Source organism: Mustela putorius, unplaced genomic scaffold (assembly GCF_011764305.1).
Source record: "Mustela putorius furo isolate JIRA1106 unplaced genomic scaffold, ASM1176430v1.1 tig00000461_pilon_pilon_pilon, whole genome shotgun sequence".
Lineage (NCBI taxonomy): Eukaryota > Metazoa > Chordata > Mammalia > Carnivora > Mustelidae > Mustela > Mustela putorius.
In genome coordinates this window covers 1470127-1494749 of record NW_025421390.1, presented here as the reverse complement: position 1 = coordinate 1494749, position 24623 = coordinate 1470127, and the positions used below count along the sequence as shown (strand labels likewise).

Here is a 24623-nt window from a genome sequence, read left to right as displayed (position 1 = left end):
TATGAGCAAGATTTGTTTACCCTTCAAGGCCCAGTTCACATGGTGCTTCCTCCAGGAAACCTCCCCAGAAGCACTCTGGAGGAAACATTGCTCCTTCCTTTGCCCTGCAGTAGTAAATTGGAATTACATCATGCTTATATTTAACTCGTACAAATTCAAGACGGCATGCTCAGCCAGAGGGGGCAGGGCTTGAACAATGCTACCCACCATTCTAGTCCATGATCATGGAAGTACTGAGGCTTGACTTTGTTGTTACCTTGGTCATCCCTATGTTTTGGAAGTCTCTTGCAGGGTGAAAGGCACAGACTGCTGAGTGGTGGTCTGGGCCTTACTGGTACAAGACTATTCTTCTATAACACAAGCCATGCAGCAAGCCTGCAGTTTCATCTGGTGTTCAGCCAGAGGAACACCTATCTGGCTGTGTTGTCTCGCTGCAAGTTCAGTTCTATATTGGAAATTCAAGGGACTTTAGATAATTTTTACCTCAGGGTAATTTTAGAATCTAACCCCTACCTAAAATGCTACTCTACTATATTTCCTATAGGCACATATCAGATTGAATGTTAATTTTTTTAATGACTGTTTATGGAGTTATTTGTGGCTTGTGGTTCTTTACAGGGCTACTGCTGTGGGTGTGCAGGTTGTACACTGCGCAATACTAAAGGAGCACGCTCTTCACCCCAGAGTCTCCATAAACAGATTGCCATAATCCTCAATGATTATCAGCTTCCTTGTTTTTCCCGTGCCTGGTACATATTGATTGCTCAACAAATGTGTAAATAAATGAGTAAATAAGAAAGGCAACAACAAACTGAATTAACTGTTCCCAAGTGAAATAAGTTAACAGAGTTGGGTTGAAAATTCAGACAGGTTTTGAGCCAACAAAATAGAAACTATGTTATCACAGATGCATGTGATGAAATATACCTGCAAGCCTATTTGGCATGTCTTGCAAAGCTAGAGGAAAATTACTTCTCATCTTGTAAATTGATGTAGGTTATTGTTCCTAAGATCACATCACACTTCTTCAAACGCTATTGACTGCATGATTGACTTCTACCTGATACCCTACTGGACTTGGTGAGGCATGTGTGTGATGACAGATCTACATTCTAGATGAATCTAACCCCCTAAGTCACAATAGACTTAAAGATTTCTTAATTTCCCTTGGATGAGTCATAAAGCCTGTAAAGATGCAAACAGAGCCATCTTTTAAAAGAAAACCCTATCAGGTTGTCCGAGATACTATGCTGAGTATTTCTGAATTAGAAATACGCCAGCATGACCAGCAAACTGTTCACCCTCTGAGATAGCGTAGCCAAGTAGTGCCTGGCACAGCCCCTGGCGTGAGGCGTGAAGAAAGGATTGCATAAATGTTTGTGGGGTGAATGAACAAGAGAAGCCAATTGAAATAAGCAAACCCAAGGAGTTCAGTGGAAGAGGGATCATTTATGGGGTAAGGTGCTGAAGGTGCTTCAGGAAGTATTAAATAAATGGTGTAACCTAAAGGCGACAGCATCTTTTCTAATGGCCATGTTATGGGCTCCAGATCGGTGGAGATTGGACTTTCTGCTGCCTAACAGGAGGTACACTCATTCATTGCCTTGGAGGATGCCATTGGAGGTTTTCCTAGCCCTGCCCAGTTTGGGGCCTATCCCTAGCAATACTTCTTTAGTCTTTGGGTGGCCAGGGTTTTGGGGGGCGAACATGGGATCCAAAAATCCTAATGATCACAGACTCAGTTCAGTTAGCCCTTAGCTTCTCTTCCTGTCGCTGTGGTGCATGTCATAACAGGACCCTTTTAGTGACATGGTCACCGTTCACTTGTGTTTCTTGTGGTGCCCCCAGGTGAGCTGTCCGTGGAGGAGGCGCAGGACCCTTTCCTGGTTAGCATCCACATCATCGCAGACCCGGGGGAATCGCAGCCCCTACAGGAGGCCATTGACAAGGTCCTGGCCTGGATCCACCCGGACCTGCAGCTGTTCCGGGTGTCGGAAAGGAGGGCGTCGCGGCGGCGGCGGAAGCCCTGGAAGGTGGCGCAGCCGGCGCTGGCGGTGGTTCTCTTCCTCCAGGAGGAGTACGGCGAGGAGCAGATTCTGCAGCTGCACCGCGCGCTGCAGCGGCCGCCCTGGCGCCTCCACCACACGGAGCGCGTGCCCGGCCGGTTCCTGCCCTACCTGCCCTGCAGCCAGGACTTCTTCACGCTGGCTCCCGGGACCCCGCTGTGGGCCATTCGGCCGGTGCACTACGGCAAGGAAATTGTGCGCTTCACCATCTATTGTCGCCATGACAACTACGCCGACATCCTCAAGTTCTATGAGCTGATCCTCCGGCGCAGCCCCAGCCAGAGGAAGACGGACTTCTGCATCTTCCCCATCTTCTCCAATCTGGATGTGGACATCCAGTTCTCCCTGAAAAGACTGCCCTGTGACCAGACCCCCATCCCCACCGACTCCTCGGTGCTGGAGTTCCGGGTCAAGGACATCGGTGAGCTCGTGCCTCTCTTGCCCAACCCCTGCAGCCCCATCAGTGAGGGGCGCTGGCAGACGGAGGACCTCGACGGGAACAAGATCCTTCTGCAGGTACCTGGCCGGGACTGGGGGCGGGGGACGGTCTCTGTGTCTGCTCCTGTTGGGGGGTGGGGAGAGGACAGAGAAATAAGTGGCACTGCCAGAAACCCCCGTTACCCCTGTACCTAGTAAAGAGCAATGAGTTAGGAAAAAGGAGGGATCGGTGGCCCCCTGAGTGGCTCTTAGACAAAGGCAAGGTGTCCCTACACTGCCGAAACAGAAGAGGAGGCTCTCTGCCTTGGTTGTTTTCACTTGGCTGTCTTGGCTGTGAGCCTCAGCCAGCAACTGCCAGTTCCTCTGAGCGCCTCTTCACCTGCTGTTTGAGCAGCCACTAAACGCTCGCTTGTGTGGCCCCTGGGGATTTCAGATGCGCTTACATCCCCGGGACCTTGTTATTTCAGATTCCTGGATCTACTCCCTTACACTTAAGGAGTTTTTACCAGTATATCCTTCACTTCCCAAAGGACCCTCACGAAAACCCAGCTCTTTGAAAACTGTACTATATTGAGAGAAGATAGATGTCTCCTCTCGTGCCTCCCCACCGTCTCCCCTTCCACCCTTCTATTGCAAGGCAGTAAATAGGTTGTCAAAATCCACTGATCGCTTAAAAAATTACTTTCTCATAAATATTTGAAGAAGTAACCTATGCCTTTGGAGCTCTTGATTTCAGTAAGCTTGGAATGCATATTAAGGGAACGGATGCTGTAGACTGTCCTGTTTCTCTGTGGTTGGACCCCTTTCTCCTCCTGTCCTCCCACTGGTTCCTTGATCCTCTTTTAGGATCATTGATTACTATACTCGAGAATTCAAAACGCAGCACGTAGACTTAAGAATGCCCTACAGCTGGCCTGGCCTGATAAATGCTTTCTACACCCAGGCTTTCTGGAACTGACATGTAAATCAGTTCCAAGCATATAGGACTTTGTTTTTCTGAAAAACCTCTGGCTCAGGCATCTCCATTTTCCCATTTGACTACTTGGAAGGAGAAGTTGATAGTGCATCAGGGGCCATTATCTTGAAAGGTGCTGATCGCAATTACTCAAATCACAGGTAAAGCTTCCTAGTTTTTCTTGACTTTGACATCAAACATCAGAACTGTAATCCACACGTCATAAAATGAAGTGAGAATGTGGCACATGTCAGAAACCTGTTTAAAACTACAGCCAGGCCACTTTGCTCAAGTCAGAAAGGTCACCTCTGAGACGTTTACTGTTTATAGGACTCAAGTTATTTTCTGATTTTCCTTTGAACCATACAGATAAGAAACTATCGCTGTATTATTCAGTGAACTGAATGCTAGCTCACATCTGCTCTGTAATCTCTTTTGAAATGTGAGAACAAAATTCTTCAGTGTTTGAAGGCGGCCAATGCCGTATGCAAAATATAGTGCAGTTGATAACGTAAAAGTAAATGGAAGGGTTTTGTTTACACTCAAAGACCAAAAGGAATGTGATTGTTTTGAAGGGACTTCTTCCTTTTTTGTAGTAATTAGAACACTTTTTTGCTCGATGCCTGTAATCACGCAAGTGAAAGAACAAAGTATAAAAGCTTGGCCTGGACCGTGCTCAAAGGGAACCACTGAAAGGATATTTCAAAGAAGATTCACACATTTAAATGGTTATAAAATCTGTACAGGTGGAGGCTTTTGAAGTTTGAGCATCGAAGTGTGAAAAGAGGAAGAAAAAAGATTTGTATCCTCAGTCTTAGGAATGCAGGCCTTTGTTCAATATAGTAATATATCGAGGAGGTAAATTAATGTGGACAGAAATGACTAATGGCCCCCTCATAATTCTTCATGATGGCCATTTACAGGTTACTGGGACTGAATCACTGCAGAGAGCAACCTTCTGTTCTAGCACAAAATAATCAGCTGCCTGATTAACTGATTAACTTACTTCTATGTAAAAATTTATGTCTCAGTCTTCAGCAGAATTAAGATCTTTACGTCATGGAGAGGGACCCCTTGAGAGAATGCCTTTTATCCACATTGTCCTTAGCAGTATATATTTCCCAAGTTATTGTTTCAATGATAACTTTTAATATAAATGTTCTCATTCACTTGGGTGGAGTTGTACACTGCAACAAATCTTGGTTGGGTAGTTTTTAGTTGGCTTGCTTAAAATACAGACTGAATTTTCTTTCCTCATCCTGCCCCATCAATGTTCCATATTCCAGAGACCTCTTCCTCTGATTTAATTCCTCTGGAAGACAAAAGATGAAAGGGTTTTTTCTGGGGGCTACTCAACCTTTTATAAGAATTTGGAATGTTTCTGACTAAGATCTGATAAGAGGGACAGACAGACTTTCCCCTCCTGAAACTCCTCCTCCTCCCTTCTTCGTACTGCCTGGTCCAGGGGGAAAAGGCAGGGAAGAGGAGGGTGGGGAGTTGCTAGCATCAGAATCTGCCTGAGATCCCTCTGGAAAAATGTATTGTAGACATTTGCACTAGTGCTCAATGAAGCTGAAGTACAGCGTTCTGGAGGCATGGTCCATGTTCTGTGAATCTTTCCATATCCCCTGGAGCTAAACTAACATTGTACTTTGGACACAATACCTTCTCATTATATGTTTCCCTTTACTGTTTATTGAAGAATAGTGTAAATAATATATGGAAAACTACATATAAGTAGACAGCTTAATGAATTTTTACAAACTGAACATTTGTGTAAGCAACACCCAGCTGAAAAAACAGAACAGAAAAACAGACGAAAGGGTCTTTCCCCAACTCCCGTGAGGCCCTTCCCTTGAATGAGCATATTAATTACTCTGTTTTGCACAGAAGGGAGAAGAGGTACCTAGTCAAAGAAATTGGGAATGTGTATATGTTATTTTTTTCATATTTACAAGTAGATCTCACATTTTAAAAAGATTTAAGGTAGATGACAAGAAGATTAATCAAAATAATTAGACAGCAAAGGGACTTGAAGTAGATGGAATATATTGATAGGGAAGTCGGAAAAACCAAAGGTGACATCCAAAACACACACATTTCCCACATCGTGTCTAGAGCTGATGGGTACCCACTAGCCACATGTGGCCATTTAAATTTAAAATTTGAATTAATTAAAATGTGAAATTCAGTTTCTCTGTCTTACTAAATACAAAAGACATTTTCTCTGTCTTACTAAGCCACATGTGGCTAGTGGCTACCATATTGAATAGCAGATACAGAAAATTTCCATCATCACAGAAAGTTCTGTTGGACAACATTCATCCAGAAGTAGTCCCCATATTGGACTTAAAGTTCTCTAGCAGGAGAAACAAAGCATAAAATCATCAGCAATAGGATTTAGAGTCCATGAGGTACAAATATGCCATGTTTAAGACACACAAGTACTCCTCGTTCTGAGTGCTCGGAGCAGTGCCCCCCACCTTCCTGATTCCACGTGGAGTCAACAGCCCACCTTCAGCAGTACCCCTAGAATAACTGCACCAGGCCCTCACAAACCTCTTTCTTACATGGAGCCGCAGAGTGGGCCAAGGTGCCTGGCCAAGCATAGTGCCGAAAAACCATTGAACAGAGGAAAGGTAGGTACGACAAAGTTGTCCCCACCACTCCTGGGGACTTGGCTCAGTCCCAGAGGGAGCGATGCATCTTCAGATGACCACTCCAGATTTGCTTCTCTTAGGCAGGCTTTGGTACATAGTGAGTAACCGTGAGCTTGGCTTTCCTATTCCCAGCCAAGTGCCTATCGTACACCTGTACCATGTAGCCGGTCAAGCAGGGTCAGAGGTCCTGCACCTCAGCCAATCTGAGCTGTGTGCTGACATCTTCTTAGAGAGCTCCCAGGAATCTGATAAGGGCACAAGACTCCGTGGAAGGCTACCTGCCTCCTCTGGGGACCTGCCATGAGAATGCATGGGCAGAGCTCAGGTTCTCCTTAAGAAATGATTTGGGGTCCCCCCCCCAAACACACAGACGGAAGCACAGCTGAGCGCCCAAAGCTCTCAAAGTTCCACAAAGAGACTAGGACTGCTGCTTTAGGCTGGGAGGTGTTGAAAGCAGGTGGCTCTGCATCATCAAAGAGGCAAAGTAGTGTAACAACGGTGTCTAAGTCTTTAGAAGTCTCTTTCCACAGAGGATGGTCACCAGCTGTTCTTTGCATCTGCATTAAGGCAAAAGGGGCAATTAGTTCAAAACAAAAGGAGTTAAGTAAGACTTAAAAGGCAAGAAACCTGACACACAGAATTGTTAAGAGTTGCAAGCATCAGCCTCCAGGACTTTCTTCTCTGGAGAGCTTTTAGAGTCTCAGCAAGGTGCTTAACTAGACTACCGGGGACACCGCACTGTTTAGGGCAGGGAGACTGATGCTGATGGGGATGCAACTGAGGGGCTGAGTGGGCCTCAGAGACTTTGTAAAACTGTTGCATTGTGCTAAAATACACGTCACGGTAAAACTTACCGTCCTAACCATTTTTAAATGTACAGTTCAGTAAAGTGCATTCCACTGTTGGCACAAACATCACTGCTACCACCTCTGGGATCCAGCATTCTTTCCATCTGGCAAAACTGAAACTCTGCCTGTTTAAAAAAAAAAAAAAAAAAAACCCACTCCCCTTGCCCCCAGCCCCTGGCAACCAGCACTCCACTTTCTGTCTCAGTGAATCTGACTATTCTAGGGAGCTCACATAAGTGAACGCATACAGTATTTGTCTTTTCATAACTGGCTTATTTCACTTAGCATAATGTCTTCAAGGTTCATGGTGTTGTAGCACACTTCAGGATTTCCCTCCTAAGTCGAATATTCCATTATAAACATGGTGCATTTTGCTTATCCTCTCATCTCTTGATGGACACTGGAGTCGCTTACCCCTTTGGGCAATTGTGAATAATGCTGCTGTGAACGTTGGGGCACAAATACCTGTTGGAGTTCCTACTTGACTTCTTTAGGGCATATGCCCAGAAGTGCAATTGCCAGGTCTGATGGTAATTTTGTGTTTGACTTTTTTTGTGGGGAGGAACCACTGTACTGTTATACACAGCGAGTGAGCCATTTTCTGTTTCTGCCAGCAATGCACAGGGTGAGACTTATTTTTTAAGAAAGCAAAGAAAGGCTTGCCCTTTGTGAGGCTACAGCACATCATTTTTTACTCGAGGAGGTGGGAAAGAATAGAGCAAACATTGAAATGAGACTTGTTTTATTATGATTCACCCCCATGCACTCCAGAACAAGACTCTATAGCAGAAATTCTGAACCTACCATTCTTGGACCCCCAAGCACAGTTTTTGAGCATGTGTTTTCATGCATCATTGGAAAAGGTGCATCAGATTAAGATTCTGCAGAGGCTCTCATGGCCCTTGCAGTCCCATCCAGAATTCACCGAGGTCTAAGATTTTACATCAGGTGGCCACTACTGACTCAAGCTTTATCTCCCACTTCTCTCCCCTCTTGCTCCCTTATGCCTTCCATATTGGCCTACTTTCTGTTCCTCAGATGTAGCAAGCTCACTCCTGCCTCAGGACATTTGCACTTACTATTCTGTCCACCTGGAATGATCTCCTGCAAGATCTTCACATAGCAGTTTCCTGCTCATCATTCAGATTTCAGAGACACCTTCCCTGCCTGCCCCACTTAAATAGCTTCCTTTCTCTGGCCCCAGCACTCTCTATTATATTATCTATCTTCTTTTTCACTTACTATTATCTAAAATTATTTTGTATATGTATCTGTTTTCTTGTATACTATTGGTCTCTACTACTAGATTATCAATGAATGAATGAGTTTAAGGTTGGGGAAGAGGGCCTAGGGCCATGAATCTCAAATGGCTCCACGACTACCCTTATAGCCTCTCATATCTGGGTTGTGATCCCATGTTGAAGGAAGAAACTTTGGCCAACATATTTTGGACAACCCCTCTATACCAATGCTCTCACTCCCTATTCCCCTTCAGTAGCTCACCATCCAGTGGAGGCAGCCGTCAGGCAAACCAAAAACTCCAGCAGAATGTTCCAGGTGCTGTGATTTAAAATACTCCTATGGGGCAGTGTATGGCCCAGGCTTTGCAGCCGGATGTATTGGGGTCGGACCCTAACTCTTTTACTTACTAGTTGAGTGATGCCAGACAGGTAAGATTACATTGCTGAGACTCTCTTTTCTAACCTGAATATTTAGGCTATTAATTCTTACCTTGCAGAGTTACTCAGACACTTAAAGTGCCTCTGAGGTGCCTTTCAGCACCAGGAACCAGTGAATGGTAGCTGTCGTTACACAAAGGGTGGGCTGGGTGATGCCGGCCTGGGGTCAGAGGGTCCCAAGAGGCTCTGTAGCAACTGATGCCTGAGCTGAGCTGAACTAAGGGTGGCCATGGGTCCAGGGGATCCAGGGGAGCCCCAGGGCAGCAATAGGCACAAAGGGCCAAGGAGGGCTGCTGGACCCTGGGGCAGTGGTCAGGGTTCTGGGCTGCCATCAGAGAACACCAGTTTTTCTGGGGAGAAACCAACACAAGAAAAGGCAAACCATTGTTCAGATGCTCAAGACAAAAACGCCAGAGTCACTTTGAGATTTTCCCTTTCAGGAGCCCGTGTTTGTTCCCCATGCAGGATATACACAGAATCTGCCCGCTTCCCGCCACTGCCACTTCCGCTGACTCCACCACTGGTGTTGCCCCCGGAGCCACTGAGCAGCTCTTGATTTCCGCAGCCCATTCTCCCCTACAGAGGTAGCAGGCCCTTCAGAACACAAGCGGGGCCTTCATTTCCTCTGCTCAGAGCCCACAGGGGCCACCCATCGTGTCCCACGTGGAACACAAGCCACTTCCCCGGGGTGGCCGGCAGACCCAATGCTATGCCCCCGTCCCACTGTTCTCGCCTCTCCTGCCTCCCTCCGTTCAGCCACCTGCCTCATTGTCCACCTTCAGAACACCCTGGGCCTCTCTGGAGCCACCGCTGCCCACTCTGCCCCCTAGTCCCAGTGGCCACGTGGCTGCTTCCTCAGCCCCTCAGTCCCCATTCCATGTGCCCTCATAAGCAAGGGCTGACCAGCCACCCTGTCACCTATGCATTCATGCTTGCTTTTCCTCCTTTTAACACGCTCCGTGTTGGCTCAGCATTAGCACCTCGAGGGCAGCGACTTTATCTGATGTGCCCACTGGTGTGTCGCTCATGCCCCGAATAGTGTCTGGCACAGATCCAACACTCAGTGTTCAAATGAATAAAAGAAAGAAAGACAGAAGGGGGAGAAGGGGGAGGCTTGGGGCTGTTTCGGGCCTGCCAGGTGGAGGCAGACTGGGCAGTGGAAAATCTGGGCACGGCTGTTAGGAGGAGATGAGGGACTGGGGGGAACACAGACTGATGAGGGCCCAGAGGAGGACACCAGGCTGGGAGGTGCAGAGGGGAGCACTGTGTGCCAGCCGACTCCAGTGGGACTCAAACCACAGAACACTGGGCAGAGGGCAAAGGGGAAGCATGGACGGCCTCCCCTGGCTGCTCCCAGCCCCTCTCTTCATGCAGAGAGCAGTGGCTGTGCTAACAGGAGCCCTTCTGCCCTGCTCCCCCTCCACCGGGCATGGGAGCAGCCCTTCTCCCTGGGGGCGCCTGAAAGAGGAAAGGAGGTCCAGCCAGCATCTCTGGGAAAGCCAAAAGACCCACACAGCACCAGTCCATCCTCCCAGTTTGGCTCCTCTGCTCCCAGCTGCCAAAACAGGGGCAGACTACCTCCAGCTGCTCAGCTTTTTGCCTGGGTACGAGCTGAGCAGGGAAGAATTTAGCCAAGAAGTAATTGTGATGTGATCATGAATATTAATTGCTTGCTTAGAAGGTGCTACGCTTTGGGGTTAACTGTACTCCAGTGCCTCACTTTACCCCCTCGGTATTTCTACCCAGAGGGGCCATTCGCACCCGGGCCCTGCAGACACATGCCCTGAGATTTAGGCCTGGTAACTGCCACTGCCAGTTACCACCAGCCGTGGATGATGGGTTGGGCAGGGGCTGTCAGCGTGCCTAGGCACGTCTGATTCATGAGTGCACGTCGGCTGGGTTATTCCCTGTGCTTTTCCGAGGGACCCGGTAGAGGCCTGGACATTCCCTCTGCCAATGCCACTTAAACTTCAGCAGGCATGAAAATCACAGATTCCTGGGGTCCCCCTGCAGAGACACTGGTCCAGCAGGTGCAGGGCGGCCCGATCCTGCATTTCTGGCCCCTTCCCAGCTCCCAGGGCTGCTGCCCACTGCTCTCTCTGCACCTTCACCAGGCACAGCCTATTCTCAGGCAGGACTACCCACTTGTTGACATTTGATTACTGCTGCCCGGCACGCGTTCACCTTTAGACATGTACTATCATTATACTTAATAGCAGGCTTGGCATAGATCAAGAGCACAGGTTGCAAGTCGGTGGTGATCACTTCCCAGTATATACATGAATTGAATCATTCATTATATCGTACAGCTGAAATTAATAGGACGCTATCAAATTTTTTTTAAAAAGGGGGGAAAAAGTCAAATCACAAGACATGTCTAAAAGGTGAGCCAAGCTTCCTAAAACTTTTTGTTTTGTGTTCATCAGAATGGAATTGCCAGGTTTTTTTCCTTTAAAAAAGAATAATAATTCTCCCCCCCCGCCCCGTGACTAGAAACCCACTGGAGGCCATTTGTTTATTGAAGGTATTTCCTTTTTTGTTTTATTTTATTTTATTGAAGTGTAGTTGACATATTAGTTTTGGATGCACAACATAAGGTTTCGACATTTATACGCATTATGAAGTGATCAGCATGATGAATCTAGCTACCATCTATCATCACACAGAGTTGTTGTAATATTACTAACTTTATTCCCTGTGCATGCCCATGTTTTATTTATTTTATAGTTGGAAGTTTGTACCTTTTAATCTCCTTTCATGGTTTTAACCATTCCCTACTTCCTCTGGCAACCACCAGATTTTTTCCTGTATCTATGAGTCCATTTCTGTTTTGTTTTTGAGATTCCACAACTAAGTGAAATCATATAGTATTTGTCTTTGTCTGATTTATTTACCATAATACCGTCTAGGTCCATCCATGTTGTTGCAAATGGCAAGACTGTATCCGTCTTCTATGGCTGGATAATATTTCTGTGTGTGTGTGTGTGTACACGTATGCACCATGTCTATATCCATTCATCTACAGTGCATACTGGGGCTGCTTCCATATCTTGGCTACTATTTAAAAAATACCTGTTGCAATAAACATAGGGGAAAATATGTCTTTTGAAATTAGTATTTTTGCTTTCTTCAGAAGAACACCCAAAAGTGGAATTCCTGGATCAGAGGGTATCTCTATTTTTAATTATTTGAGGGAACTTCATACTGTTTTCCACAGTGGCTACACCAGTTTGCATTCCCACCAACAGTGCACAAGGATTTCCCTTTCTCTACATCCTCATTAACACTATGTTATTCCTTGTCTTTTTGGAAATAGCCCTTCTGACATGTGTGCAATGGTGTCTCACTGTGCTTCTGATTTGCATTTCCCTGATGATGAGTGACGTTGAGCATCTTTCCGTGTGTCTGCTGGCCATCTGGATGTCTTCTTGGGAGAAACACTTCCTTGTGTCCTTTGCCCATTTTTTAAATTGGATTGTTTGTTGTTTTGATGCCAAGTTGTGCAAGTTATTTATGTACTTGGGGTATTAATCCTTTGTCAGACATATGATTGGAAAGATCATCTCCCATTTGGTGGGTTGCCTTTTTGTTTTGTGGTTGGTTTCCTCCACTGTGCAAAACCTAAAGCTTCTTACCCTGTTCTGAGCACTAAGCCTGATGTCCATCGCACAGCAGCTACTCGGTAGACATTAGTTTGTATCCCCCACCCTTGTTCTCTAATATTCTCAGGATAGGGGTGCAGTCTCCTAAGGGGCAGGGCTTCCAGTCATGGAAGCAGGAAGATACCATGTAAACAGGAGGCCATGGGGAATGCCAATTTGCTATTACTCATAAGGTCTGTGGCTCCCAGTCCAGGCTCTGTAGAAAACTGCTGTGCCTATACTGGGTTATTTTTTCTGTGTAGACTACCCAGGGTGGTTGAAAGTCTCCCCAGAAAATCCTTTCCCAGATCATCGTCTGGTTTTGGCATTCCTGCAGAATGTGTAAGTGACATCATAGCTCTTTCAGGCCTGGAAGGAAGAGTAATTTTTTTTTAGGGAAATTAAAAAAAAAAAGAAGAAGAAGAAGAAGAAGAAGCAAACTGTGATTATAGGCCTTGGCAAGACTTGGAATCAGATCTTAGAGGCAGAGGAAGGAAAATGAGGAATCCTAAGCATGTTTTCTGCTCTTAATCTCAGAACAGCTTTCCCCTTGGCCTCTCTGTCTCACTGAATCTGTGTGGTGGTCTGCCCAGGGCTTTGCTACCAAAAGAGTCACATTTAGTGGCAGATCTGCGAGAAAGTGCTGCTGTCTCCACATGTGACGACTGGCTTCCGGCAGGCAGGGCTGATCCCCTGCAGGTCAACCACATTGTGTCTGGAAGTAAACTGCAAGAGAAGTGGACAGTCCCACATTCTCAGGAGCTGTTCAAGTTAGCCAGCACCCTCCTCTCATCCACATATGATACTGGAAACAGACAAGATGGCCAGGAGAGTCCCTATGCGCCAAGTTCACCAGCTGGTCCAGACCATTCCATGGAGTATGACGTGTGCAAGCATGGCGCAGCCAAGTGGGGTGTGGTGGGTGTGCCTCTGGGCAGCATCTCCCTCTGGGGCCAGGGACAACGGGACCCCAGCCAGTGCTTTCTGGGAGCCAGCAGCCAGGCATCTGAGCTGTAGATCTCACAGATCTGGACCAAATCCTGTTTGCCTGGTGATCTGACAGCTTTGTCAGGTTGGCCTAACCTTAAAACACCTACTTTAGTCTCCACTGAATTTTCCTCCTGTGTTAATATATTCTTTATTACCTTCCAATTGGCCTTTCTTTGATGTTTTCATATTTTCTAATTTTTATTAGTAATGAAGCCAAATCACCCAAATCTTGTTTTGGAAATTAGAATTTTTTAATTTAAATTTTAGTTCATGAACATGCAGTGCAATATTGGTTTCTGGGGTAGAATTCAGCGATTCGTCACTTACATACAACACCCGGTGCTCATCATAACAGGGGCCCTCCTCAATGCTCATCGCTCGTCTAGCCCATTCCCTCCTCATCTTCCATCTCCCTCAGTTTGTTCTCTGTCATTAAGAGTCTCTTATGGCTTGTTTCCCTCTCTTTTTTCGTTTTCCCCTTCCCATATGTTCATCTGTTTTCTTTCTTAAATTCCACATATGAGTGAGGTCATATGGTATTTGTCTTTCTCTGACTTAGTTCACTTAGCATAATGTACTCTCATTCCATCCACATTGTTGCAAATGGTTAAGATTTCCTTCTTTCGATGGCTAATATTCCATTGTGTATATATAGCACATAGGTATCCATTCCTCTATCGATGGGCATTTGGGCTCTCTCCATAGTTTGGCTATTGTTGATAATGCTGCTATAAATGTCTGGGTGCCTGTAGCCCTTCAAATCCATACTTTTGTATTCTTTCGGTAAATACCTACTAGTGCAATTGTTGGATTGTAGGGTGGTTCTACTTTTAACTTTCTGAGTACCCTCCATACTGTTTTCCAGAGTGGCTGCCCCAGTTTGCATTCCTACCAACAGTGCGCAAGGGTTTCCTTTCTCTGCATCCTCACCAACACCTGTTATTTCTTGTGATGTTAATTTTAACCATTCTCACAGGTGTGAGGTGGTATCTCACTGTGGTTTTGATTTGCATTTCCCTGATGCTGAGTGATATGGAGCATCTTTTCATGTGTCTGTTGACCATCTGGATGTCTTATTTGGAAAAATGTCTATTCTTTTGGGTGTTGGGTTTGGTAAGTTCTTTATAGCTTTTGGATACAGAACTTAGAATTTTTTTTTAATAACTCTGTTACTGCTACCATAACAGAGCATTTTAATACACTTTCTTTTGGTTCTTAGTTTTTGTTTCATTTTGTTCTTTGGTTATGTAAGCGGTATATGTCAGTTTTCTTTAAAAACATGTTGTGTTTACTTTTTCTTTTCCACTTGTCCCCCAAAAATGTCAGAAAAGAACCTTTTGCTAAAAGGCTTCAGACCTTTTGGTTACTTTTCTTTCTCACTTCCAACCTTTTATCCAGTGAAACGGAAATTCAAACATTACTTTTGAGTTTAAGGAATTTTCTCGCTGATTCTTGGCTTCATGCCAAGAGAATGAGCCCCTGGACCCTCTGAAACTTTATGCTGAGGGAATTTCTGTTCCCTTCTTTGTACTCCCATGCAGCTTTGCCACCCAAGATGTTTTGGTCCCACTAGCTTGGATTTTTGTCACCTGAGAGGAGTCCCTTTCTTTCCAGGGTGGTCTGGAAGGGAATTCTATGAGGAGCCAGTTAACATATACCAGTGCAGCCATCACAACACCCACCTATAGCTGGCCCTTGGCCAACACCTGCTTTTAAAAAACAGTCCCACATCACCAGCACCAATGGGCCTCGGAAGCTTTGAATCACCCATCCAGGCCACAGGAAGGTAGAGAGGGCTCCTGGACCCACCGTAGTCCCTGTTGTTGTCAGTGGGAGCCTGAAAGCTACAGACCCTCGGGCAAGAGCCCTCAGCTTTCTCACTAGGTGACCTCTCTCTCCTCCAGGTGGACCAAGGTGGGGGGCCAGGGTAAACAGTAGGCCATGAAGGAAGGCAGGAAGGAGGCGAGTGTTCAGTTATGGGGAGTGGCACCAGCAGTAGGAGACACAGGACCCGGACAAAGTCCAGTCCTGGTCTGTGGGGCTTTCTATCCATCTGCTGCTGAAAGCTGCTGGCCTGACAAAAATGATTATCACAAGTTTGGCCTCTGAGCCAGAGTTTGCATTTGGATACCCTCTCTTCCTGATACATAGCTCTGATCCCAGGAAAGTCATGTTCGCACAGGCACATGAGGGATCTAGAGTAAGGACTATACATCATCCTGGGAGCTGGCAGAGAAGGCTGTGCCCTCAGTGTGGAACCTGAGATCTCCCTAAATCTGATAAACAGTTAGGAGGAAAAGCTGATGGGAAGTCACAGGGATCAAAGGTGAGCCGGGATGAACCCAAGAGGCATCTGACCAGGGCCAGCAGCAGCTGAACATGGCGGACCAGTGGGAGCTGGAAGCTGCAGGCCTGGGGGCAGCTGCGTGCCCTCCAGGAGAGACAGCAGCTGGGCGCTGCACATACACGCTGCCACAGTGCCTGGCACCCTGCTCCAACCTATAGAGCATAAGAAATGGCTGTTCCTTTCTTTCCACTTCACATCCCCAGCACATTCCTCTTGTGACCATCTTAAACAGAATCCTACAGAGAAAGGAATTCTGGGAAACAGTTTTGGCGTAGCTAAGTTGACAATAACACAAAGCCCTAAAGGTTGGTTATGAAATAAAGTCAATAAAATATAGGGAAAGGATTTATTTTTAAGTTTTTTCTAGTTTTATTGAGATATAATTATCAGCAATCTCTAACTTTAAAGTGTACAGCATAATTATCTGACCGACATGTATTGTGACATGATTGCCACAGAAAGTTTAGGGACCACCAGTCATTTCATATAGTTACCAAAAAAAATTCTTCCTTGGGGTAAGAGTTCTTTGGATTTACATTTAATGACTTTCAAACATACCATATAGCAATGTTAACTGTCATGTTGTATGTTATACCCTTAGTATTTATCTTATAATAGCAAGTTTATCCTTTTTGACTGGTTTCATCCAATTCCCACACCTCCCACCCAACCTCTGATAACCACAAATCTGATCTTTTTCTCTATGAGCTTGCTCTTCTTTAAATTCCACATATAGATGAGATCATATGGTATTTGTCTCTCTCTGTCTGAGTTACTTCATATAGCATAATGCCCTTAGGATTTATCAGTGTCATTGCAAATGGTGGGACTTCCTTCTTGTTAATGGCTCAGTAATATTCTACTGTGTGTATTTGCCACAGCTTCTTTACTCACTGGTGGACACTTAGGTTGTTTCCATGTCTCAGCTATTATAAATAACACATGGGGTTCACATATCTCTTTGACAGGGATTTTTTGTTTCCTTTGGATATATATCCAGAAGTGGAGTTGTTGGATCATATGGTAATTCTATTTTTAATTTTTTGAGGAGTCACCAGACCATTTTCCATAGTGGCTGCACCAATTTATAATCCCACCAGCAGTATGTAAGGGCTTCTTTTTCTCCACATCTTTGCCAGCATTTGTTATGTCTTGTCTTTTGGTGATGGGCATTCTCATAAGTGTGAGGTGATACCTCATTGCTGTTTTGATTTGCATTTTCCCATTGATTAGTGATGTTAAGTACCTTTGCATGTACTTAAGCATGTAGCCATGTTAGCCATTTGTATACCTTCTTGGAAAAATTACTACTCAGATCCTTTACCCATTTTTTAAAGATTTTTAAAGATTGTATTTATTTATTTGAGATAGAGGGAGCACAAGCAGGGGGAGCAATAAAGGGAGAGGAATAAGTAGACTCCTCACTAGTACAGAGCCCCACATGAGGCTGGATCCCACGATACAGAGATCATGACCTGAGCCAAGATCAAGAGTCAGATGCTTAACTGTCTGAGCCACCCAGGCATCCTCTTTATCCATTTTTAAATTGGATTATTGGTTTTTTTCTATTTAGTAATAAGTTCTTTATATATCTATGTAATATTTTATATAATAATGTATAAATATTTTATATTTTACATAAAAACAATATACTTAATATGTAAGCAGTCAGATACATGGTTTTCAATTTTTTTCCCATTCCATAGGAGTTCTTTTCATTTTGTTGATATTTTTTCTGCAAAGAACCTTTTTAGTTTGATATAATCCCACTTGCTTATTTTTTATTTTGTTGCTTGTGCTTTAATGATCATATCCAAAATTTCAGGGCCAAAACCCTTGTCAAGGAGGTTTTTTCCCCCTATGTTTTCATCTAGAAGTTTTATGTTTCCTAATTTTACATTTAAGTCTTTGATCCATTTTGAGTTACTCTTGTGAGTGGTAAAATAAGGGTCTAATGTCTTTTTTTTAAATTAACATATAATGTGTTGTTTGTTTCAGGGATAGAGATCTGTGATTCATCAGTCTTATACAATTCACAGTACTCACCATAGCACAAACCCTCCCCAGTGTCCATCACCCAGCACCCCATCCCTCTCACACCCCACCATTCCAGCAAACCTGAGTTTGTTTCCTGAGATTGAGTCTCTCCTGATTTGTCCCCATCTCTGGTTTCATCTTGTTTCATTTTTCCCTCCTTTCCCCTATGATCTTCTGTCTTATTTCTCAAATTCCTCATATCAATGAGATCATATGATAATTGTCTTTCACTGATTGACTTTTTTCACTTAGGATAGTATCATTTAGTTCCGGCCAGCCACATCATTGCAAATGGCAAGATTTTTTTATGGCTGCATAATATTCCATTGGATAATTATACCACATTTTCTTTATCCATTCACCTGTTGATGGACATCTAGGCTCTTTCCATAGTTTGGCTATTGTGGACATTGCTGGTATAAACATCCGGGTGCACATGTCCCTTTGGATCACTACATTTGTTTCTTTAGGGTAAATACCCAGTAGTGCAATTGCTGGGTCATAGGGTAGCTCTATTTTCAACTTTTGAAAATTGAAAAAACTTTTGAGGAACTTCCATGCTGTTTTCCAGAGTGGTTGCACCAGGTTGCATTACCACCAACGGTGTAGGAGGGTTCCCCTTTCTCCGCATCCTCACCAACATTCGTTGTTTCCTGACTTGTTAATTTTAGCCATGCTGATTGGTGTGAGAGGTAGTATCTCATTGTGGTTTTGATTTGTATTTCCTTGATGCCGAGTGATGTTAGGCACTTTTTTATGTGTCTGTTGGCCATTTGAATTTCTTCTTTGCAGAAATGTCTGTTCATGTCTTCTGCCCATTTCTTGATTGGATTCTTTGTTCTTTGGGTGATGAGTTTGATAAGTTCTTTCTAGATTTTGGATACTAGCCCTTTATCTAATATGTCACTTTCAAATATCTTTTCCCATTCTATCATTTTCTTTTGTTTTTGTTGACTGTTTGCTTTGCTGTGCAAAAACTTTTTATCTTGATGAAATCTCAGTAGTTCATGTTTGCCCTTGCTCTCCTTGCCTTTGGCGATGTTTCTAGGAAGATGTTGCTGCAACTGAGGTCAAAGAGATTTCTGCCTCTGTTTTCCTCAAAGATTTTGATGGATTCCTGTCTCATATTTAGGTGTTTTATCCATTGTGAATCTGTTTTTGTGTGTGGTATAAGGAAATAGTCCAGTTTCATTCTTCTGCACGTGCTGTCCAATTTACCCAACACCATTTGTGGAAGAGACTGTCTTTATTCCATTGGGCATTCTTTCCTGCTTTGTTGAAGATTAGTTGACCATAGAATTGAGTGTCCATTTCTTGGCTCTCTGTTCTGTTCCATTGAGCTATATGTCTGTTTTTGTGCCAGTACCATACGTCTTGATGATTAATTACAATTTTGTACAGAGCAGCTTGAAGTCCAGAATTGTGACGTCACCAGCTTCAGTTTTCTTTTTCAACATTCCTCTGGCTATCCAGGGTCTTTTCTGGTTCATTACAAATTTTAGGATTATTTGTTCCATTTCTTTGAAAAAAGTGGATGGCATTTTGATAGAGATTACATTAAATGTGTAGATTGCTCTAGGTAGCATAGAAATTTTCACAATATTTGTTCTTTCAATCTATGAGCATGGAACATTTTTCCATTTTTTGTGTCTTTCTCAGTTTCTTTCATGAGTACTGCGTAGTTTTCTGAGTACAGATTCTTTGCCTCTTTGGTTAGTTTTATTCCTAGGTATCTTATGGTTTGGGGTGCAATTGTAAATAGGATTGACTGCTTAATTTCTTTCTTCTTTCTTATTTTTGGTGTACAGAAATACAACTGGTTTCTGTGCATTGGTTTTATATCTTGATGCTTTACTGAATTCTTGTACAAGTTCTAGGAATTTTGGAGTAGAGTCTTTTGGGTTTTCCACATAAAGTATCATATCATCTGCAAAGAGTGAGAGTTTGACTTCTTCTTTGCCAATTGGGATACCTTTTATTTCTTTTTTTTTTTTCATTTATTTATTTTCAGCATAACAGTATCATTATTTTTTCACCACACCCAGTGCTCCATGTAATCCATGCCCTCTATAATACTCACCACCTGGTACCCTGACCTCCCACCCCCCCCCCACCACTTCAAACCCCTCAGATTGTTTTTCAAAGTCTGTAGTCTCTCATGATTCACCTCCCCTTCCAATTACCCCAACCCCCTTCTCTCTAACTCCCCATGTCCTCCATGCTTTTTGTTATGCTCCACAAATAAGTGAAACCATATGATAATTGACTCTCTCTGCTTGACTTATTTCACTCAGCATAATCTCTTCCAGTCCCATCCATGTTGCTACAAAAGTTGGGTATTCGTCCTTTCTGATGGAGGCATAATATTCCATAGTGTATATGGACCACATCTTCCTTATCCATTCATCATCAAATTGGTAATGAAGAAGTCAAACTCTCTCTCTTTGCAGATGACATGATTCTTTATATGGAAAACCCAAAAGACTCCACCCCCAAACTACTAGAACTCATACAGCAAATCAGCAACATGGCAGGATACAAAGTCAATGTACAGAAATCAGTGGCTTTCTTATACACTAACAATGAAAATACAGAAAGGGAAATTAGAGAATCGATTCCATTTACTATAGCACCAAGAACCATAAGATACCTGGGAATAACCAAAGAGGTAAAGGATCTGTACTCGAGGAACTACAGAACACTCATGAAAGAAATTGAAGAAGACACTAAAAGATGGAAGACCATCCCAGGCTCTTGGATTGGAAGAATAAACATTGTTAAAATGTCTATACTGCCTAGAGAAATCTATACTTTTAATGCTATTCTGATCAAAATCCCACCGGTATTCTTCAAAGAGCTGAAGCAAATAATCCTAAAATTTGTATGGAATCAGAAGAGACCCTGAATCGCTAAGGAAATGTTGAAAAACAAAAATAAAATGGGGGGCATCACGTTACCTGATTTCAAGCTTTACTACAAAGCTATGATCACCAAGACAGCATGGTACTGGCATAAAAACAGACACATAGACCAGTGGAACAGAGTAGAGAGCCCAGATATGGACCTTCAACTCTATGGTCAAATAATCTTCGACAAAACAGGAAAAAATATGCAGTGGAAAAAGGACGGTCTCTTCAATAAATGGTGCTGGGAAAACTGGGCACCTATATGTAGAAGAATGAAACTCGACCATTCTCTTACACTGTACACAAAGATAAACTCAAAATGCATAAAATACCTCAATGTGAGACAGGAATCCATCAGAATCCTAGAGGAGAACATAGGCAGTAATCTCTTCGATATCAGCCTTTTATTTCTTTTTGTTGTCTCATTGCTGAGGCTAGGACTTATAGTGCTTTGCTGAATACCAGTGATGATAGTGGACATCCCTGCTATGTTCCTGACTTTAGGGGGAAAGCTCTCATTTTTTTCCCATTGAGAATGATATTTGCTGTGGGTTTTTCATAGATGGCTTTTATGATATTGAGGTATGTTCCCTCTACACTGTGAAGAGTTTTGATCAAGAAGGAAAGTACTTTGTTAGATGCCTTTTCTGCATCTGTTGAGAGTATACATGGTTCTTGTTTTTTCTTCTATTAATGTATTGTATCACATTGACTGATTTGCGGACGTTGAACCAACCTTGCAGCCCACAGGAATAAATCTCACTTGGTTGTGGTAAATAATCCTTTTAATGTACTATTGGATCCTATTAGCTAATATTTTGTGGAGAACTTTTGCATCCATGTTCATCAGGGATATTAGTCTGTGATTCTCCTTTTTGATGGTGTCTTTGGTTTGGGAATCAAGGTAATGCTGGCCTCATAAAATGAGTTTGTCAATTCTCCTTCCATTTCTATTTTTTGGAACAGCTTCAGGAGAATAGGTATTAATTCTTCTTTAAATGTTTGGTAGAATTCCCCTGGGAAGCTATCTGGCCCTGAGCTCTTATTTGTTGGAAGATTTTTTATTACTCCTTCAGTTTCCTTACTGGTTATGGATCTGTTCAAGCTTTCTATTTCTTCCTGGTTCAGTTTTGGTAGTTTATCAGAATAATGACTATAAAGATACTAGCGGGGCTTGAAAAAAGCATAGCCAGGGCACCTGGGTGGCTCAGTGGGTTAAGCCGCTGCCTTCGGCTCAGGTCATGATCTCAGGGTCCTGGGATGGAGTCCCGCATCGGGCTCTCTGCTCAGCAGGGAGCCTTCTTCCTCCTCTCTCTCTCTCTGCCTGCCTCTCTGCCTATTTGTGATCTCTCTCTGTCAAATAAATAAATAAAATCTTTAAAAAAAAGAAAAAGAAAAAAGCATAGCCAATACCAGAGAATCCCTTTCTGGAGAAATAAAAAATCTAAAATCTAAGTCATAATCCAAAAGGCTATTCATGCGGTTCAGTAAAAAATGGAGGCTCTAACTGCTAGACTAAATGAGGCAGAAGAGAGAATTAGTGATGTAGAAGACCAAATGATAAAGAAAAAATAATCTGAGAAAAAGAGAGATAAACAACTACTGGATCACGAGGGGAGAATTTGAGAGATAAGTGATACCATAAGGTGAAATAAATTAGAATAATTGGGATCCCAGAAGAAAAAGAAAGAGAGAGAGTGGCAGAAGGTACATTGGAGTAAATTATAGCAGAGAACTTCCCTAATTTGAGGAAGGAAACAGGCATCAAAATCCAGGAGGCACAGAGAACCTCCATCAAAGCCAATAAAAATAGGTCAACACCCCGTCATCTAATGGTTTAAAACTTACAAGCCTCAGAGACAAAGAGAAAATCATGAAAGCAGCTTGGGACAAAAGGTCTGTAATCTCCAATGGTAAAAATATTAGATTGGCATCAGTCCTATCCACAGAGGCCTGGCAGGCCAGAAAGGACTGGCATGATATATTCAGAGCACTAAACAAGAAAAATAAGCAGCCAAGAATACTATATCTAATTAGGCTGTCACTGAAAATAGAAGGAAAGATAAAAAGCTTCTAGGACAAACAAAAACTAAAAGAATTTGCAAACACCAAGCCAACCCTACAGAAAATATTGAAAGGAGTCCTGTCCTCTAAGCAAAGAGAGAGCCTGAAAATAACATAGATCAGAAAGGAGTAAAGACCATATACAGTAACAGTCACCTAACAGGCAATACAATGGCACTAAATTCATATCTTTCAATAGTTACCTTGAATATAAATGGGCTAAATGCCCCAATCAAAAGACACAGGGTATCAGATTGGTTTAAAAAACAAAGACCATCAATATGTTGTCTGAAAGAGACCCATTTTAGACCAAAGATACCTCCAGATTTAAAGTGAGGGGGTGAAAAGCCATTTACCATGCTAATGGACATCTAAAGAAAGCTCAGGTGGCAATCCTTACATCAGAAAAATTATATTTTAAACCAAAGACTATTATAAGAGATGAGGAAGGACACTACATCTACTTAAAGGGTCTGTCCAATAAGAAGATCTAACAATTTTAAATATATATACCCCAAACATGGGAGCAGCCAGTTATATAAGCCAATTAATAACAAAATCAAAGAAGCACATTGACAATAATACAATAAAAGTAGGGGACTTTAACACCCCTCCTCACTGAAATGAACAGATCATCTAAGCAAAAGATCAAGGAAATAAAGTCTTTAAGTGACACACTGAACCAGATGGATATCACAGGTATATTCAGAACATTCGATCCCAAAGCAACATAATACACATTCTTCTCTAGTGCACATGGAACATTATCCAGAATAGATCACTTCCTGGGTTACAAATCAGGTCTCAGCTGGTACCAAAAGATTGGGATCATTCCCTGTATATTTTCAGACCACAATGCTCTGAAGCTAGAACTCAATCACAAGAGGAAAGTTGGAAAGAACTCAAATACATGGAGGCTAAAGGGCATCCTACTAAAGAGTGAATGGGTCAGCCAGGAAATTAAAGAAGAATTTTAAAAATTCATGGAAACAAATGAAAACACAACTGTTCAAAATCTGTGGGATGCCACAAAGGCAGTCCTAAGGATAGTATATAGAAATACAGGTCTTTCAGGGCACCTGGGTGGCTCAGTGGGTTAAGCTGCTGCCTTCGGCTCGGGTCATGATCTCAGGGTCCTGGGATCGAGTCCCGCATCGGGCTCTCTGCTCGGCGGGGAGCCTGCTTCCCTCTCTCTCTCTCTCTGCCTGCCTCTCCATCTACTTGTGATTTCTCTGTGTCAAATAAATAAATAAAATCTTAAAAAAAAAAAAAAGAAATACCGGTCTTTCTCAAAACTCAAGAAAGGTCACAAGTACACAACCTAACTCTACACCAAAAGGAGCTGGAGAAAGAACAGCAAGTTAGGCCTAAACCCAGCAGGAGAAGAGAAATAATGAAGATCAGAGCAGAAATCAAGGAAATAATAACCAAAAGAACAGTAGAACAGGTCAATGAAAGTAGGAGCTGGTTCTTTGAAAGGATAAGATTGATAAACCCCTGGCCAGACTTAACAAAAACAAAAGAGAAAGGACTGAAATTAGTAAAATTATGAATGAAATCGGAGAGATCACAACTAACACCCAAGAAATACAAACAATTGTAAGAACATATTATGAGCAAGTATATGCCAACAAATTAGTCTGGAAGAAATGGATGCATTCCTAGAGACTGATGTCTGTCTTTTACATGTGAATATCCAATTTCTCAAGCAGCATTAATTGAAGAAACTGTCTTTTCTCCATTGGGTACTCTTGGCCCTCTTGTCCAATACTAGTTGACCATGTATGGGTTTATTTCTGGTCTCTCAGGCATGTTCCGTTTGTCCATGTGTCTATTTTTGTGCCAGTACCATACTGTTTGGATTATTATAGCTTTATAAAATAGTTTCAAATCTAGAAGTGTGATGCCTATAACTTTGTTCCTCTTCCAAGATTGCTTTGGATATTCAGGGTCTTTTGTGGTTCCATGTAAACTTTAGGATTGTTTTTCCTA

At 43.1% G+C, this 24623-nt stretch overlaps 1 protein-coding gene across 3 annotated transcripts in view; it reads left to right on the top strand.

Moving 5' to 3' along the window:
- Positions 1-24623, top strand: part of FAM124A (family with sequence similarity 124 member A) — a 112770-nt gene that overhangs the window by 24472 nt on the left and 63675 nt on the right. For all 3 annotated transcript variants that reach the window (XM_045080572.1, XM_045080571.1, XM_004775225.3), the window contains exon 3: positions 1849-2582. In XM_045080572.1, the coding sequence (XP_044936507.1) occupies positions 1849-2582 (734 nt within the window). The remainder of the gene's footprint in view (positions 1-1848; positions 2583-24623) is intronic.